Below are 16,416 nucleotides of genomic sequence, written 5' to 3' on the forward strand. Positions count from 1 at the left end.
AGATTATCAGAAGTTTGCCTAAGGAGTGGAGAGCGTTTGTCACTTCCCTAAAACTCTCCAGGAATTTGAACTCGTTGAAGTTAGAAGAACTCGTGAGTCATCTCAGAAGCCATGAGATTGAACTCAAAGGGGACAAGCCTCAGAAGAAAGACAAGTCTATTGCTCTTAAGTCAAAGTCTGACAAAGCGAAAGCTTATCAGGAAGAAGAAGAAGATTCCTCTGAAGAGCTATCAGATGCGTCTGGTGATGAAGAACTATCTCTTTTCACAAAGAGGTTAAGCAAACTCTGGAAGAACAGACACAACAAAGGCAAAGGACCAAAGAAAAGTTCAATAAGATATGAATCTTCATCTGGTCAGAAGAAATCATCTGGAAAGGAAGTCACTTGCTTCGAGTGCAAGGAATCTGGACACTACAAGAGTGACTGTCCCAAGTTAAAGAAGGACAAGAGACCAAGAAAAGTTTTCAAGAAGAAGGCTCTTATAACCTTTGATGCAACTGATTCTGATGAAGCTGAGTCAGAAGAAGATGAAGCTTCAGAAGATGACTCAGACTCTGACAATGACGATGAGGTATTCTCTAACTTTTCTACACTACAGCATTTTTCACTTTAGGCCACGCTAATTTCTTCGACGGAGAAAAAACCGTGGCTGAATTAGAGTATAGGCCATGGTTCAAAAGTTGTGAACACATGAAGACCACGACTGAAGAAAACCGTGGCATCTACGTTTTCTACCACGCTTCAATAATTGTGGACGGTTCATGGCTACAACTTTCCAACCGTGGCAACCTAATCCCACAAATATAACCGCGGCATAAAAAAGTCCTAATACTAAAAAATTCCCTTCCGCCAAAATTTTGTGAACCCCGCGCGTGTTTAGAGTTTTGGCACAACTAAAGGATTAATTTTCATTAAAAAAACCTTAAAACTAATTAAAAAATAGAAACCCCCAAACCCCTAACACTACTACACAGTACGTACTATCAGAGAAAGGATTTTGAACCCTAACTTTCTCCTTGGCTGAACATCGTAACCCTCCTCATCTCGGCGACCTCCTCTCTCCGCCGGCGACGGCTTGTACGACCCTCCTCTCTACGCTGCTTAGGTATGTTATTCATATATATTTGCTTGTTCCTATCATATCAAATTTGTGTTCTTGGCCCTTCTTGTTTCATGTGTTATACTATTATGCGACCCTCCTCTCTACGTTGATTACCCATTGGATGGTGCTATCCCTTTGTAGTTGGTTTTCGGTTCTCTTTGGTTCTGTCTTTCTCTGTTTCTGTTCTGTTTCTTCTTTGTTCCTCTCTTTTCCTTTCTATCTTGTTATGTCTTGTTTTCTTGTGAAAAGTTGAAATTTTACTCAAAAGTGATTACTTAGGAAAATTGATTTTTGAAAGGAAAAACTTTGATCCATGGTATCTTGGACTAGATCAATTTTGTCTGTAACTTGTTTTTGAAAGAAAAGTGGTCCTTAACCAATATAATTGTGTGGCCGACTGACTGATCTTCTCTTTTTTGTATGCATATGAAATTCCAATTGTTACTTCAGAACTTTGAGCAGAGGTATCCACATCTTTTTCAACCACTGACCGAGAGCAAGGAGCAAGAAGATTAAGAGAAGGGAACCAGTAGCATCAAGCAAAAATCAGTTTTCTTCAACTGGTACTTCTCTCTTTGTTTATTTCAATCATTAATTGTCTTTTTGCACTTGCTTTCTTATTTATCTGTCAGAATGTGATCTGCAAAAATGAGATGAATTCTATGTTGAGTTTAAATGTTTATAGTAGTGCTGTTCCGTGGGGTGCTGTTGTGACTATCTTGCTGTCCTTTACTTTGTTTTTTCTGTGCGCTGGGGGTATCCTTGCTTCTGAGATTGGACTTGGCAATTCTCAATTTGGTTGGCTTGCTCCCCTTGGATTTGCATTCGTGGACAGTAGCTACAGGACATATTTGTATATCAACAGATTGCTAGGAATTGAACTATTATGTATTGCTAAACCATTTATTATATCTGTGTACATGAGATTTTTAGAACCCTTATTGCTAAACCATTTACTATATTCTTTTTGGCCTTTCAAAAACAATAGTTGCTACCTTTGTGCTACCTTATGCTTGTACTCTTATCTTTCTTTTTCCTGTTTCTGTGTTGAACATGCTCACTTGGGAGGGTCTTTGGTTCCAAGAGTTATTCTATCTATATATATTTCAACTTTCACAAAAAAATGTTTATAGTATCTTATTCTCATTTTGAAAAAAAGACACATTTATCTGTCAGAATGTTTATAGTCCCCAACTGTGATTGTATTATTTTTCTAATATTCATTCCTATTAAGCTATGTTGCTCATGACATGGAACATGCTTGATGAACCAAAATGGACCAGGCCCAGGATGATACCCTTGTGTGAGAGGAAGCTGATCTAGTGGGTATTAACAAACCCAAGAAGCAGCCTAGTGATTTGCTTTTTTGCTCTCTTTTTATGTGATTTCTCCTTGTGCTTTTTATGTTTGGAAGTGAGCTCACTTTTTCATCAGTTATGTGGCTATACTGCTATAGTGATATATATTTGACTTATATTATATGTGAGTTTTAAACTGGTTTCTAATTTTTATTTTCAGGAAGGTTTAGTTTGGGAGTACAAGGGAGATCAAACAAAATTAAGTTTAATTACTCCAACAAATCTTGAGGGGTAAGTTACTCTACTACTTGATTTTGTTTATGCTTAAGTTTGGAACATGACATGGGGTTACATATGCTTTGATCAATATTTGATTGCTTTCTGTAAGACCTGGATTTTCAGAACAAGTTAAGTTTCCGACTCACACGTAGAATCAGTGTAAGCGTGACAGGAGTTTGACATTTGAGAAAGATTAATGAAGAAGAAAGTTCAGGAATTGCTTGAGGAATGTTGCATAGTTGTTTTCGGAGTTAGTGCGAGTCGTCTGCACACCTGCCTTATGGCGAGCGTGTCCAGAATAGGCTATTTCGCTCTTAAAGCAACGTTTTGAGTGAGATTTCGAACTCTCGGAAAATTTCAAGATTCTCTTTATTTTTCCATCGACCAGCGTTTCATTTCGGAACTCTGGACTGTACGCACGATAGGTTTCACTTTTCGGATGTCCGCCGACGCTAATTTCTTTGCTTCGAAACCCTATTTTCGAGCAATGGATGAAGACTTTTTCTATTCGGGACTTCTAACGAAGATTCCGTCCGCGTTGCCAGATTTGTTTCGACGTTTCCAATCTTTCTTCAGTAGGAAGTTTTGTCGTTTGAGCATCACAGCAAAAAGTAGTTTTTCGGGACAGACTAACTTACACCGCTTTTGGCGTTTTGGATATCGTTTTTCCCAAATCCTAGATATTTGTTTTGAGTTCTGGAATTATGATGCCAGAATCTCTCTTAGAATTTCTTGGTGATCGTGCTGCAAAAATCGGAATCGCGAAATTTTCATTTTCCCGCGATTTCGCCCGCCTATAAATAGCGCGAAAAAGCAAAATCCTCCCATTTTGCACCATTGGAGCCGCGAGTTCTTGGGAGAGAAGGGAGGAGAAGATTTTCGCGAAACCTTGACCAATCTTCGTGCAGTTCGTCCCTACTTCTAGGTATCGAGGTAACTAACACGATTCCTACCTCTGATTGTTGTTTCTGTTGCGTTTCTGAAGTCGTTTCTGTGCTCTAAGTTTTGAGCTTTTTCTAAAATTGTCCGATTTCTCTGATTTCTCGCTTGGGTTATGTTCCTTATGTTCCCCTGAGTCTAAAACCTCTGTCAGTAAACTCTGATTGCGATTCAGTTGTCCAGGATCTGAAAAATTGACTCAAAACTCTTTTTGTCTCACATTTCGAAACTTTATTGTCGTAAAGCTATAATCTGACTTCGTGCCTTTAGGATTTGTTGTCACGGATGTCATGAGGATCGTTGCTGTCAAATCTGTTTTCAGAACTGATAACTTTGAAGTTTTGAGCCTTTATTTTGGACCAAAATGCCCCTGGATAGTCGTATTTCGGCCCGATTGTCCGAAAATTGTTCCGGCAGTTTCTTTGCCTTAGTTTTACCCTAAAACTACCTTGTGAATTGACTTGGTCAAAGAAAAAGAGCCGAAGCCCTTTTTCCTTTGTGGCCGTGACCTTGTAGTGTTGGGGAGGGAGTTTTCGTTTTCGAAAACTTGTGTTTTCGTACCCGATTGTCGTCTTCTGAAGCTTTAATGCTTTGTCTATCGTTTATGTGTTGTTTTGCGATCGAACTAATCGATTTTGTTTGAATTCTGCTTTGTTTTTCTCCGAGGTTCAGTTGAAGGAACTTTGGAATATTCAGAGCAACTGTTTGAGGACAACCTTGATTTCGAAGCTGGAACAGCTCGAGGTTAGGGCAACTTACTATTAGCTATGACTGCATGATAGGCGTCGATAAATTCGACTTATGCTTTACTTTGATATTGATTATGATGATGGTTTATTGTTATGAATGTTTTCATAATTTATGATGTTGATGTTGTGTTGGATTGAGCGTTTTGACGCGACTTCGGAGTGGAGATTCATTGATCTTGTGATCTTTGACATTTCGGGTTGGATGAACAACCCTAGGCAAGTCCAAACGAGGGGTTTGAGGCTTAGCCATTTGTTGGGATTCGTTTGAATACTTAGACTTTCCCCGGGAAACTTCTTTTGGAGGGTTTTTGGAAAACTTAGAATGATTAGAATTTCGAAAACTAGAGACTCTGGGAGACTTAGACTTTGAGAAGTAAACTCATAACTTGACTAATTCAATTCGAAACGTTTTTACTAAACGAATAATCATAGGAGAATTAAAGGGGAAAATATTTACGAAAGACGGGGAAAAGTCGGCTTTTGTTGTGGGTTTGGAGAGTTTTGGAATTGGGGAAAGCCACTAAGGTGAGCTATGGTGATGATTGAAAGTCACCGAGTACTCTAGTACTCTTGGGAGTGTTGTTCGAGTCGTGCTGTATTGACCGGCACAGACTCTGGGCTTTGTTTGTGGGTTTTGTGGTGGGAGTTGTGTTGTATTGACCGACACTTACTCCGAGTTGTGTTGTATTGACCGACACTAACTCATGGGTTTGTTGAGATTGGGTTGTGAGCTAAACACTTCCGTGGTAAGGGCGATTCGTTGTTTGGCTAACCATATTGCATCAATCGGGTGAATAACGGGAATGGTTCACCTGTGCATATCATATAGTGAATAACGGGAATGGTTCACCAAGGATGAATAACGGGAATGGTTCATCCAGGATGGATAACGGGAATGGTCCATCCATAGTGAAGAACGGGAAGCTTCACTGAGGCGTGAGACTTCGTGAAAGCATGGAACTTCACTGAAGCGTGAGACTTCGTGAAAGTGAGTAAGCTTCACTGAGGCGTGAGACTTCGTGAAAGCAGAAACTTCACTGAGGCGGGAGACCTCGTGGAGACGGGAACCTTCGCTGAAGCGGGAGACTTTGCGGAGGCGTACACCTTTGCTGAAGCGGGAGACTTTGCGGAGGCGTGCAACTTCACTAAAGCGTGAGACTTCGTGAAGGTGTGGAACTTCATTGAAGCGGGAGACTTCATGAAGGCGCGAAACTTCACTGAAGCGTGAGACTTCGTGAATGCGTGAAAATTCACTGAAGCGTGAGACTTCGTGAATGTGTGAGATTTCACTGAAGCGTGAGACTTTGTGAAAGCGTAAGACCCCATTGAAGCGTGAGACTTCATGGAAGCGTGAGATTTCATCGTCGTTTACCCTAGGGCAACGACAGGGAACATTGGTTTAGTTGGATACGTGTGTGTTGGGAGGACGATACATTGTTTGACTAACCTTATCACCTAACTTCATATGTTGAGATTATGATGATTTGATGTTGATGAACATCGTTAGGTAGTAATGATTGAACTGTGTAGGAGATTCGAGAACATGCTATGTATATACCTTAGAGTAGGCAATACATAACTTATATGTATATATATACAACATATGTATATATCCCCTTTATCACAAGTTGATTGTATATCTATTGTATTCTGTAAGTTGACCCTAGCGCCTTGGCTTTGTTTGTATGTTTGTGTTTGGGCGGTCGGCCTGCTGCCAGGCGTCTGTCAGCCGGTTCGTGATGATTCGTTGTGCGGGAAAGACCCGGAGCGGAACGACTATTACTGAAGCTTTCGACGAGGACCCGGACTTCATGCCTGATCGAGGGAGGGTCGATGATAGTAGTGTGGGGTATGGGTGGTTAGAGTCTTTTGGAGTTGGTTGTTACTGTAATAGCTCTGATTCGTTTTGCTTTTGGGACAGGGTAAGTTCCCGATGCATGGCTTTTTGTGTGGTTCTCTTACGGAGGGATCACAGTGAGTCAGTCGGACCATAGGGGTCTTTGCTTAGGCCATTTTGAGGCCGACTTTCTCCTAGTGGTTTGTAATTATACTTTTTCTCACTCACACTTCTGGATCTGTAAATATTTGCCTACGGGCACACTACTTTGGAGTCACTGCGAGTGTGTGTGACGTGGAAGTGCAGCTGAGGCTGTACATGTTTATATTTGATGTATATCGGTTAGTTTAGTAGTTGGGTTTTGTCTTTACTTCCTTATCGTTTTGATTTAAAGGAAAGAAAACGAAAAAAAATTACCTGTTTTCCGCGTAAAGATTATTTTTGGTTACTAAAGTGACACCTGGAAATCGGGGTGTTACACTTTCGAATTCAAAAGTTGAATTTTATTTAGTGATAGGATGTTAGTCATGCCACTTTTTTATATATTATTTAATTTATTTCATTAGATTAAAAAATGAAGGACAAAGAGTGGACCAAACTTCCAAGGTTTTGTCCAGAGTATATCATGGGCGTTCGTCGATTTTTAGACTTTGCCTACACTAAAGGAAGACCTCAAGGAGATGAGATTTTATGTCCTTGTGCCAAGTGTAGAAATCACTGTTGGACAAAAAGAAATGTGATATTGGATCATTTGGTAGCTAACGGCTTTCTAAAGGGATATGATGTTTGGGTCCACCATGGGGAGCAAATAGAAAGGCCAATGGAAGTTGATGATATTATTGCAGATCAAGAGGACTCACATGACGACATTGGTGGCTTGTTGCACGACACATTTCGAAATGTGGTAGAAGCAGAAGTTAGTGAGGGTCCTAATGAGGATGCTAGAAAGTTCTTCAACTTGGTTAATGAGGCAAAGCAGGAGCTATACCCAGGGTGCAAGGACTTCTCCACCTTGTCATTCATGATTCGACTGTATTTGTTGAAGTGTCTTCATGGGTGGAGCAATGCCTCATTCACCGCCCTCTTAGAACTATTGAAAGAAGCGATGCCTAATTTAAACATTCCTTCATCTTTTAACAAGGCAAAGTCCATGATTAAGGATTTGGGCCTTGATTATAAAAAAATTGATGCATGTCCGAATGATTGCATGTTATATTGGAAAGAGCATGCCAATGACAACTTTTGTTGTGTTTGTGGAGATTCACGGTGGAAGGAAGTTTCCCAAGCAGATTGTGGGTCCGAGCAAACAAAAGATGATTATAAAGTTCCTGCAAAAATTTTGAGACATTTTCTGTTGATTCCTAGACTTCAAAGGTTGTTTATGTGTTCAACGACAGCCGAGTCAATGAGATGGCATGAAGAGGAGCGCTCAAAGGATGGGAAATTGAGACATCCTGCTGATGGTCAAGCATGGAAGGACTTTGATCAGCATCATCTTGATTTTGCTTCAGAGCCTCGCAATGTAAGACTTGGCTTAACCAGTGATGGATTCAATACTATGAGCATAGCTCACAGTACGTGGCCTGTCATGATGATGGTATACAACACTCCACCTTGGCTCTCTATGAAATCTGAGTATACAATGCTTTCATTATTGATTCCTGGACCAAAATCACCAGGAAATGATATTGATGTATACCTTCAGCCACTGATAGAAGAGCTAAAGGAATTGTGGGAGTATGGAGTGCAGACATATGATTCCTCAAAAAATGAAACATTTCAAATGCGTGCAGCTCTTTTGTGGACAATCAGTGATTATCCTGGGTATGCTATGTTGTCAGGTTGGAGCACCAAAGGAAAATTGGCATGTGCATGTTGTAATTACAACACCAATTCAGTCTACCTCAGACACAGTCATAAGATGTGTTATATGAACCACTGTGTGTTTTTGCCAACGCTTCATCCTTGAAGAGATGATGAGAAGTCCTTTAATGGAGAAAAAGAACTTAGGACTCCACCACCCAAGCTAGAAGGTGAAGAAATCCAAGAAATCTTAAAAAAATTCCCAAATGAGTTCGGGAAAAAGAAAAAGAAGAAAGTTGATGGCCCGTGGAAGAAGAGGTCGATATTTTTTGAGTTGCCTTATTGGGCTCAAAATACATTACGTCATAATCTAGATGTAATGCATATTGAAAAAAACATTTGTGATAGTATTCTTGGGACTCTTTTGGACATTCCAGGGAAGACAAAGGATCATGTTAATGCTCGTTACGATCTACAAGATATGGGAATTAGAAAAGAACTACATCCAAGGGAGATTGGTGGAGGTCGTTCAGAGTTTACAAAAGCATGTTTTTCAATGACTTCGGAAGAAAAGTCCATTTTCTGTGGAGTTATAAAGGCTGCTAAATTACCAGATGGGAGTGCATCAAATATTTCGAAGTGTGTGCACATTGTTGATAAGAAAATATCTGGTTACAAGAGTCATGATGCACATTTCATGTTGCATTACTTGTTGCAAATAGCAGTAAGAAGCACAATGCCGAATGCGGTGGCCACACCTCTAATTCGTCTTGGTTCCTTTTTCCGTGCTATATGTCAGAAAGTTATCCAAGTGCAAGATTTGGATTACTTAGAAGCGGAGATTGTAGAGGTGCTTTGTCAGTTGGAGATGATTTTTCCTCCTAGTTTCTTTGACATAATGGTTCACTTACCTATGCATTTGGTTAATGAAGTCAGATACGGTGGTCCCGTTCAATTTAGATGGATGTACCCCACGGAAAGGTACTTGTGTAAACCTAAGACATATGTTCGTAATAGAGCTTATCCAGAAGGTTCTATTGCCGAGGGGTATTTGGCTGAAGAAGTTTTAACTTTTTGCTCAAGATATTTAAATAAAAGTGTAGAGACAAGGTTGAACAAGAAGGGTCGAAATTATGATAATAGTGATTCATGTGAAGTAGATTTTGATGATTACTTTTCAAGTATTGGTCGTCCTTTAGGAGGGGCAGGTAAACCATTTTCTCTAGATTTAAGAACGAAGGCTGATGCACATCGATATCTCTTATTCAACTGCGATGAAGTTCAAAATTACATCAGGTATTTGAATATCTTTTTGTTAGCCTTGATTGCAATTATTATAAAGTAGGTTAAGTTCCTCAATTTCTACTAAATTACATTACATGTTTCTTGACAGCATTTTAGAATTTCATAATGAACTTAAAAGATACACCAACCAAATTAGTATGACAATTAGCATATAGACACATCTTATCTCATCCTTGTTTCTGAAATTTATATTATATAAATACTAATCTACTTTTTTTTATTCTCAACAGAAAATGAATAAACAAGTGAGCTTAATGAAGAGGAAGATGAATGCTATAGACAAGGGTGCAAAAAGTACTTCCAGTTTTCATTTACCGGAAGTGAGATCAAGTGCTGAGCTGCTTAAGCAATTTCGAGTCAAGCAAGAGAAGATAAGTAGTAATCGTGGAGGAGCCAATATGACTTCACCTGAAGTACAAAGTAAGAACCAGAATGAAGAAAAAGGAAGCAACCAGCCTTTATTTGTGCATGGATCACAAGAACAGTTCAAGTTATCCAACTTTGCAGCTAGTGGTTCAGTAAGTTTAAATTCAAATAAGGTGATTCATCCAACTAAAAAGAGGAGTGGTATAGCAGTGATTGAAGGTGATGATTCAAGAAAAAAGCAGCAACTTGTGAAAAATACACTTCCTGCAAATGATGATTCCAAGGCAAAGCAACAACCATTCACAAGGACAGTGGCTGCAAACTGCAATTTAGGGTCAAATCAGCAACCTATGAAAAATGTAGTGCTTTTAAATGACAATTCCAAGGCAAATCAGCAACTCTTTACAAAGACAAAAGCTGCAAATGACAATTCAGGGTCAAGGCAACAACCTATGAAAAAAGTAGCGGCTGAAGGCGAAGATTCAAGGAAGACGCAGCAGCAGCCTATGAAAAATACAGCTCTTGCAAATGACAATTCCAAGGCAAAACAACAGCCTATGAAAAAGCAGCAGCCTATGAAAAATATAGTGATCGGAATTGACAATTCTAAGGAAAAAGAGCAGCATATGGATGGGGTAGTGGCTGAAGATGTTGAGTCAGGAACAATGCAAGAAAGTGCTAGGAAGAAGACCAGAAAAACCCCAATGTGTAGAGCAACCTCAATTGATGAGTTTCTTAAAGAAAATGGAGAAGAAGAAGAAGAAGAAGAAGAAGAAGAGCCAAGAGATGAAAGTTCTGATGATGAAGAATATATCATGAGACAAGAAGAAAATGCACAAGAAGAAGAAGGTGGCGAGACAAATGGTAATAAAATTTGTTTGACTTATAATAATTGTATTGATTTGTTATTCAAGTTATGTATTCCTCTTTTTGTATATTATCTAATAAAAACTTTATGTCAAAATAGGGACAAGTAAGAAAAGAACAAGAGGGCCAACACAAAAGTTAAAAATTCATGCAAGAAATATTGATGATCGTGAAGAAGTTGTCCTCGATAATGATGGAGAGCCAATTGGACCCAATGATCAAACTGTGTTTGACTTGAGTAATTTCCTTGGCACCATTGCAAGGAATTCAGACTTGTGTCCTTTGATTTTTACAAACTTCAAAGTGTTGGTCAAAGAAAATGGAGGTCGTATATGGGATTATGTTAATGTATGACAAATGTAATTTCATTTTAATTTTAACCGATACATAATTATTTATGAAAATTATGAGTAATTCCTTCTTTTTTGCAGGATAAATACATCATTCCAGAAAAAGGAAGAAAAGCCGTATTTTCTCGCATCAATGATGCTTGGAGGCGTTACAAGAGAAATCTCAAAAGGAGCTGTTTTCTAAAGTATTCTACGATGAGGGACAGATTAAAAAACCGCCCCATGGATGTACCTGAAGCTCATTTCAAGAAATTAATAGCTTATTGGAAAAATAGTACTGTTCAGGTAAGATAATTATGTGGTTTATTCTTTTGAACATTCATATTTTACTCTCTAACTTTGTACTTCTACACAATGCAGAGAATTAGCCAAATAAATGCTGCAAATAGAGCAAAGAAAAAGTATATGCATCGTACAGGACCAGTAAATTTTGCTAGGATTCGAGCACAATTGGTAGATTATTTACACATGTTTATGTGTACTATTGTTTATTTTCAGTTTCACAAGCTATAAATGTATCTTAGTGTTTGATATCTAATTATTGTAGCGTGCAAAAAAGGAAAATGATGATGATGTTAGCCAAGCTGAAATGTTCATTATGACCCGTCAAAGCCGAAAAGGAAAACAAGTGGATGAGGAAACACAAACTGCAATTGTATGTTTTTGACATTTTTCTGTTAATTGGGCTAAGCTTCATCTTGAGTTTGACATTTGTTTCTTTTAATTAGGCTATTCTTCAAGATTCCATTCAGAACTCAAATGAATCTGAGACGTTTAAGTCTTTGTTTGGGAAGGAAAAATCTGGTCGAGTTCGCTGCTACGGAAGAACATTAACACCATCCATGATGAAAAAGAATGAAGAAATTTCTGCAATTAAGAAGCAGCATAAAGATGAAGTGAGTGGTATGAAGAGACAAATGGATGGATTGACATTACTTGTAAGGAACATGCTGAAGCTACAACACCCAGATTTAGATGAAGAAGAGATCTCTAATATGATGGAAGCTGCTCTAGGCAATGAAAATAGTGTAGCTCCGCATTCATCTGCATCCACCTATGTTCCCCCTCATGAAAAGGTATACTTGTTTAATTTGCTAAAATTCCTGTTGTTGTTTGCAACGGAACTTTGTTGTGCTTGCTTATTAAGCTTTACTTAATTGTACCATGTTGCAACCCTGCTGTGTTTTGCTCTCTATGCTTGGCAACCTTGTGACTCTCTTTAGAAAATCAGGTCTGTGTTGTAATGTGTTAAATGCTGCTGTTTGGTTCAAGACTGTTTTGTTGTCGCTGCTTCTTTTTTACTGGTTTCTCTGATCTTAGCTTAAGCTCTCGATGCGGTTTGCTGGTATTTTGCTGGTTTTTCTCTGCATTTGTTGGGTTGTCTCATCATGTTGCAAAGGGCTGCCTATATAGTTGTTTCTTTAATTTTGTATGTGTTTCTTTGCCTTCATGCTTTTCTTTTTTTCTTTTTTTGTACTAGCAGAATGGGGAGAATGATGATTTTCATGAAGGAGATGGAGATGAAGGTAGAGAAGGAGAAGGAGAAGGAGAAGAAGAAGATTGATTGCTTTTGGAAGAAATAATAATATTTTGTTATTTTGAAAGGTTGTTTGGAACTTAGGATGACATCTTGAGATTTTATTTTGTTGCTGTTTATAATGAATTGAACATTGGCATGAATTGACTAGAAGCTGTCAAGTTGGACAGGATTAGGCATTGCCATATTTTGGTAGTAGTTTTATAATTTTCTTAGTGTTCTAAATACAATATTCATGTTAATTAAGATTTGGTTTTTGTTTCATTTGAATTAATCAACTTGAAAAAAAGTTGATTGTAGTTATTTTAATTGATGTGTGCATTTGTTATTGTTATAATACTTTATTAAAATAATTATGGAAGCAAACAGATGGTTCCAAAAATGTGGTATAGGTGCAAAATAGTGGCTAAAAAAACATGACAACATTTAATAACCGTGGCATAAAATAAACCGTGGTTTTAAGCTTCTGGAACAACCGTGGCTATAGCTATTGGCCACAGTTAAGAACGAGTGGTGTTAATATAACCGTGGTTCTAGATTTTATGAAAACCCGTGGCAGAAAGATATAAGCCGCGGTTACAAATGGGTGGAGAGAACATAACCGTGGCATTAGGGTTTATGAAAATTCGTGGCAGAACTATATAGGCTGCGGTTACAAATGGGTGGTGAGAACAAAACTGTGGCATTCGAATAGTGTGTAAACTGCGGCTAACATGTCTAATACTACGGTTTATGACACGCGGTATTACATAAACCGTGGCCTTCCATTTTTTAATTAACCGTGGATTAAACTTGGCGGAACCGTGGCACATGAACTTGGCCACGGCCGCATACACTGCGACAAGGAAACCGTGGCAGAACCGTGGCCTAAGCTTTTCGCCACGGTTTTTTCGCATTAGCCCGCGGTTTGCCGTCCGCGGTGGAAGGCCAAAAGTGCTGTAGTGCTATATCTGAGCTAAGAACTGCCTTATCTGAAATAATGAAGAAACATGATGTTCTGCTAAATAAGCACAAAGAGCTTAAAAGGAAATATGCTGTTAAAACCAGTTCTTCAGAAGTTCATGAGAAGTCAGTCTCTGAACTCATGGAAGAAAACTATACTCTTGTTAATGACAATGTTGTTCTTCGTGCTAAAAATGATGTGCTAGAAGACCAACTTGCATCATCTGATGTCAAGTATGAGACAAAATATGAGAAAGAGTTTCAAAAGTTCCTTGCAAAGGGCATAGACAGAAGTATTATGGCTTCAATGATCTATGGCATGAGCATAAATGGGAACAACGGCCTTGGCTACTTTCAATCCATGAAAGATGAGTCATCTGAGCCCAAACGCCGAACCCTTGCATAAGCATTTCGTTCCCCATGGCACTGTTATTCCAGAAAAGGTTACACCAAAGGTGGTTAAGCCAAAGGGAAAGTTTAAACTTGACATGTCTAGATATTATACTCAAGTTCCTCTGCATTATCCTCCTGTTGCACCCAAGGTTCCAAGAACTTCTGGGAAAACTAACAAGAAAGGACCCAAGATATGGGTACCTAAAGCAAAAATTATTCCTGTTGCAGACATCTTATGCAGCTCAGTTAAGACACCTGTCATGGTACCTGGACAGTGGATGCTCGCGACACATGACGGGCACAAAGTCTATATTCCAAGAACTGACACCGCTTAAGTCAGGAGGAGATGTTGGCTTTAGAGGAAACCAGAAGGGAAAAATCATTGGAAAAGGTTCCATAGGAGATGGAAAAATTCCAGTCATCAATGATGTACTTCTGGTGGAAGGATTATTTCACAACTTGCTCTCCATAAGCCAAATTGCTGACAAAGGTTACGATGTGATCTTCAATCAAACAGGATGCAAAGCTGTTAGTCAAACAGATGGATCTGTTTTGTTTTCTAGGAAGAGGAAAAACGATATTTACAAAATCAGATCTTCTGAACTGCTATCTCAGAAGGTCAAGTGTCTCATGTCAGTAAATGATGAGCAGTGGATCTGGCACAGACGCCTAGGGCATGCCAGCCTCAGGAAAATTTCTCAACTTAGCAAGCTAAATCTCGTAAGAGGATTGTCTCGTCTGAAGTATTCATCAGAGGCTCTATGTGAAGCTTGTCAGAAGGGAAAATTCACCAAGAAGCCATTTAAAGCAAAGAATGTGGTATCTACAACAAAACCCCTTGAGCTACTTCACATTGATCTCTTTGGACCAGTGAAAACTGAATCCATTGGAGGAAAGAAGTATGGGTTAGTCATTGTAGATGACTACAGCAGGTGGACATGGGTAAAGTTCCTAAGGCATAAAGATGAAACACACACTACGTTTACCAACATCATCACTCAAGTTCAGAAGGAGTTCCAAACTTCAGTGATCACTGTCAGAAGTGATCATGGTGGAGAATTTGAGAACAAAGCTTTTGAAGAATTGTTCAACTCTCAAGGAATCTCACACAACTTCTCCTGTCCTCGCACTCCCCAACAAAATGGAGTTATTGAAAGAAAGAACAGAACTCTTCAGGAGATGGCTCGCACCATGATGCAAGAATCAAGTATGGCCAAGCACTTCTGGGCAGAAGCAATCAACACTGCCTGCTACATCCAGAACAGAATTTCCATTAGACCAATCCTGGAGAAAACTCCTTATGAGCTATGCAAAGGAAGACAACCTGATATCTCTTACTTCCATCCTTTTGGAAGCTGTTGCTACATGCTCAACACTAAGGAGCAATTAGGTAAATTCGATTCTAAAGCTTTAAAATGTTATTTTCTTGGTTATTCTGAAAGATCTAAAGGTTTTAGAATTTATAATATTATTCATCAAACTGTTGAGGAATCTATCCAGATTAGATTTGATGATAAGCTTGGCTCAGAAAAGTCAAAGCTGTTTGAAAGATTTGCAGATTTAAGCATTGATTGTTCAGAAGCAAATCAACCAATGAAAAGCCCAAAGGATGTTGCTCCAGAGGCAGAAGCATCTGAAGATGCTCCAACAACTTCTGATCAACTTCAGAAGAAGAAAAGAATAGTTGCTTCTCATCCAGAAGAACTGATCATTGGCAACAAAGATGCTCCCGTCAGAACCAGGTCTATGCTCAAACCTTCAGAAGAAACTCTTCTGAGTCTGAAGGGACTTGTTTCTCTCATTGAGCCCAAAACAGTTGATGAAGCTCTTGAAGACAAAGGCTGGATTCTGGCAATGCAAGAAGAGCTAGATCAGTTCACCAAGAATGATGTATGGACCTTAATGCCCAAACCCAAAGATTTCCATGTCATAGGAACCAAGTGGGTATTCAGAAACAAGCTGAATGAAAAAGGAGAAGTAACAAGAAACAAGGCAAGACTGGTGGCTCAAGGCTACAGTCAACAAGAAGGAATTGATTTCACTGAGACCTTTGCTCCTGTAGCAAGGCTTGAAGCTAGAAGGCTACTGATCTCCTTCTCAGTAAATCACAACATCATTCTCCATCAGATGGACGTCAAAAGTGCCTTCCTCAATGGCTACATTTCGGAGGAAGTGTATGTCAAGCAACCTCCTGGCTTTGAAGATGACAAACATCCAGAGCATGTCTACAAGCTCAAGAAGTCACTCTATGGATTGAAACAAGCTCCCAGAGCGTGGTACGAAGGGCTCAGCTCCTTTCTTCTACATAATGAGTTTGTAAGGGGTAAAGGTGACAATACTCTTTTCTGCAGAACCTATAAGAATGACATTCTTATAGTTCAGATTTATGTTGATGATATCATTTTTTGTTCTGCTAATCCCTCCTTGTGCAAGGAATTTTCTAAGTTAATGCAGGCTGAATTTGAAATGAGCATGATGGGAGAATTAAATACTTCCTGGGAATTCAAATAGATCCACGACCAGGAGTCACCTATATCCATCAGAAGAAGTACACCTTGGAACTTCTGAAGAAGTTCAACATGAGTGACTGCAACATTTCTAAGACTCCAATGCACCCAACATGCATTCTTGAGAAAGAGGAAGTTTCC

The 16,416-nt window shown here is 39.0% G+C and overlaps 2 protein-coding genes across 2 annotated transcripts; both read left to right on the top strand.

The window, feature by feature from the left end:
* Window positions 1–769: 769 nt before the first annotated feature.
* On the top strand, window positions 770–9,468 carry LOC130713121 (uncharacterized). The gene is made up of 6 exons (XM_057562920.1): window positions 770–1,106; window positions 1,554–1,666; window positions 2,622–2,692; window positions 6,772–8,029; window positions 8,177–9,304; window positions 9,402–9,468. The coding sequence occupies exons 4-6, from the start codon at window positions 6,780–6,782 to the stop codon at window positions 9,466–9,468; spliced, it is 2,445 nt and encodes an 814-aa protein (XP_057418903.1). The 5' UTR covers window positions 770–1,106; window positions 1,554–1,666; window positions 2,622–2,692; window positions 6,772–6,779.
* Window positions 9,469–9,546: 78 nt separating this feature from the next.
* Window positions 9,547–12,786, top strand: LOC130713122 (uncharacterized). Its single transcript, XM_057562921.1, has 7 exons — window positions 9,547–10,543; window positions 10,647–10,894; window positions 10,978–11,181; window positions 11,257–11,349; window positions 11,444–11,551; window positions 11,625–11,972; window positions 12,377–12,786. Exons 1-7 carry the CDS (start codon window positions 9,547–9,549, stop codon window positions 12,458–12,460), a joined length of 2,082 nt encoding a protein of 693 aa, XP_057418904.1. The 3' UTR covers window positions 12,461–12,786.
* Window positions 12,787–16,416: the final 3,630 nt, after the last annotated feature.

Source organism: Lotus japonicus, chromosome 4, assembly GCF_012489685.1.
Source record: "Lotus japonicus ecotype B-129 chromosome 4, LjGifu_v1.2".
Taxonomy (NCBI): domain Eukaryota; kingdom Viridiplantae; phylum Streptophyta; class Magnoliopsida; order Fabales; family Fabaceae; genus Lotus; species Lotus japonicus.

What these genes read in the sequence shown, in the direction of transcription:
- LOC130713122 (XM_057562921.1), top strand. Translation starts at nt 9,547, where the DNA reads ATGAATAAACAAGTGAGCTTAATGAAGAGGAAGATGAATGCTATAGAC. An exon ending in GTATATGGGATTATGTTAAT is followed by an intron (nt 10,895 to 10,977) that starts GTATGACAAATG and finishes TCTTTTTTGCAG; the next exon opens with GATAAATACATCATTCCAGA. An exon ending in CTAGGATTCGAGCACAATTG is followed by an intron (nt 11,350 to 11,443) that starts GTAGATTATTTA and finishes TAATTATTGTAG; the next exon opens with CGTGCAAAAAAGGAAAATGA.
- LOC130713121 (XM_057562920.1), top strand. Translation starts at nt 6,780, where the DNA reads ATGAAGGACAAAGAGTGGACCAAACTTCCAAGGTTTTGTCCAGAGTAT. An exon ending in ACAATCAGTGATTATCCTGG is followed by an intron (nt 8,030 to 8,176) that starts GTATGCTATGTT and finishes TCATCCTTGAAG; the next exon opens with AGATGATGAGAAGTCCTTTA. An exon ending in GAAGTTCAAAATTACATCAG is followed by an intron (nt 9,305 to 9,401) that starts GTATTTGAATAT and finishes GTTTCTTGACAG; the next exon opens with CATTTTAGAATTTCATAATG.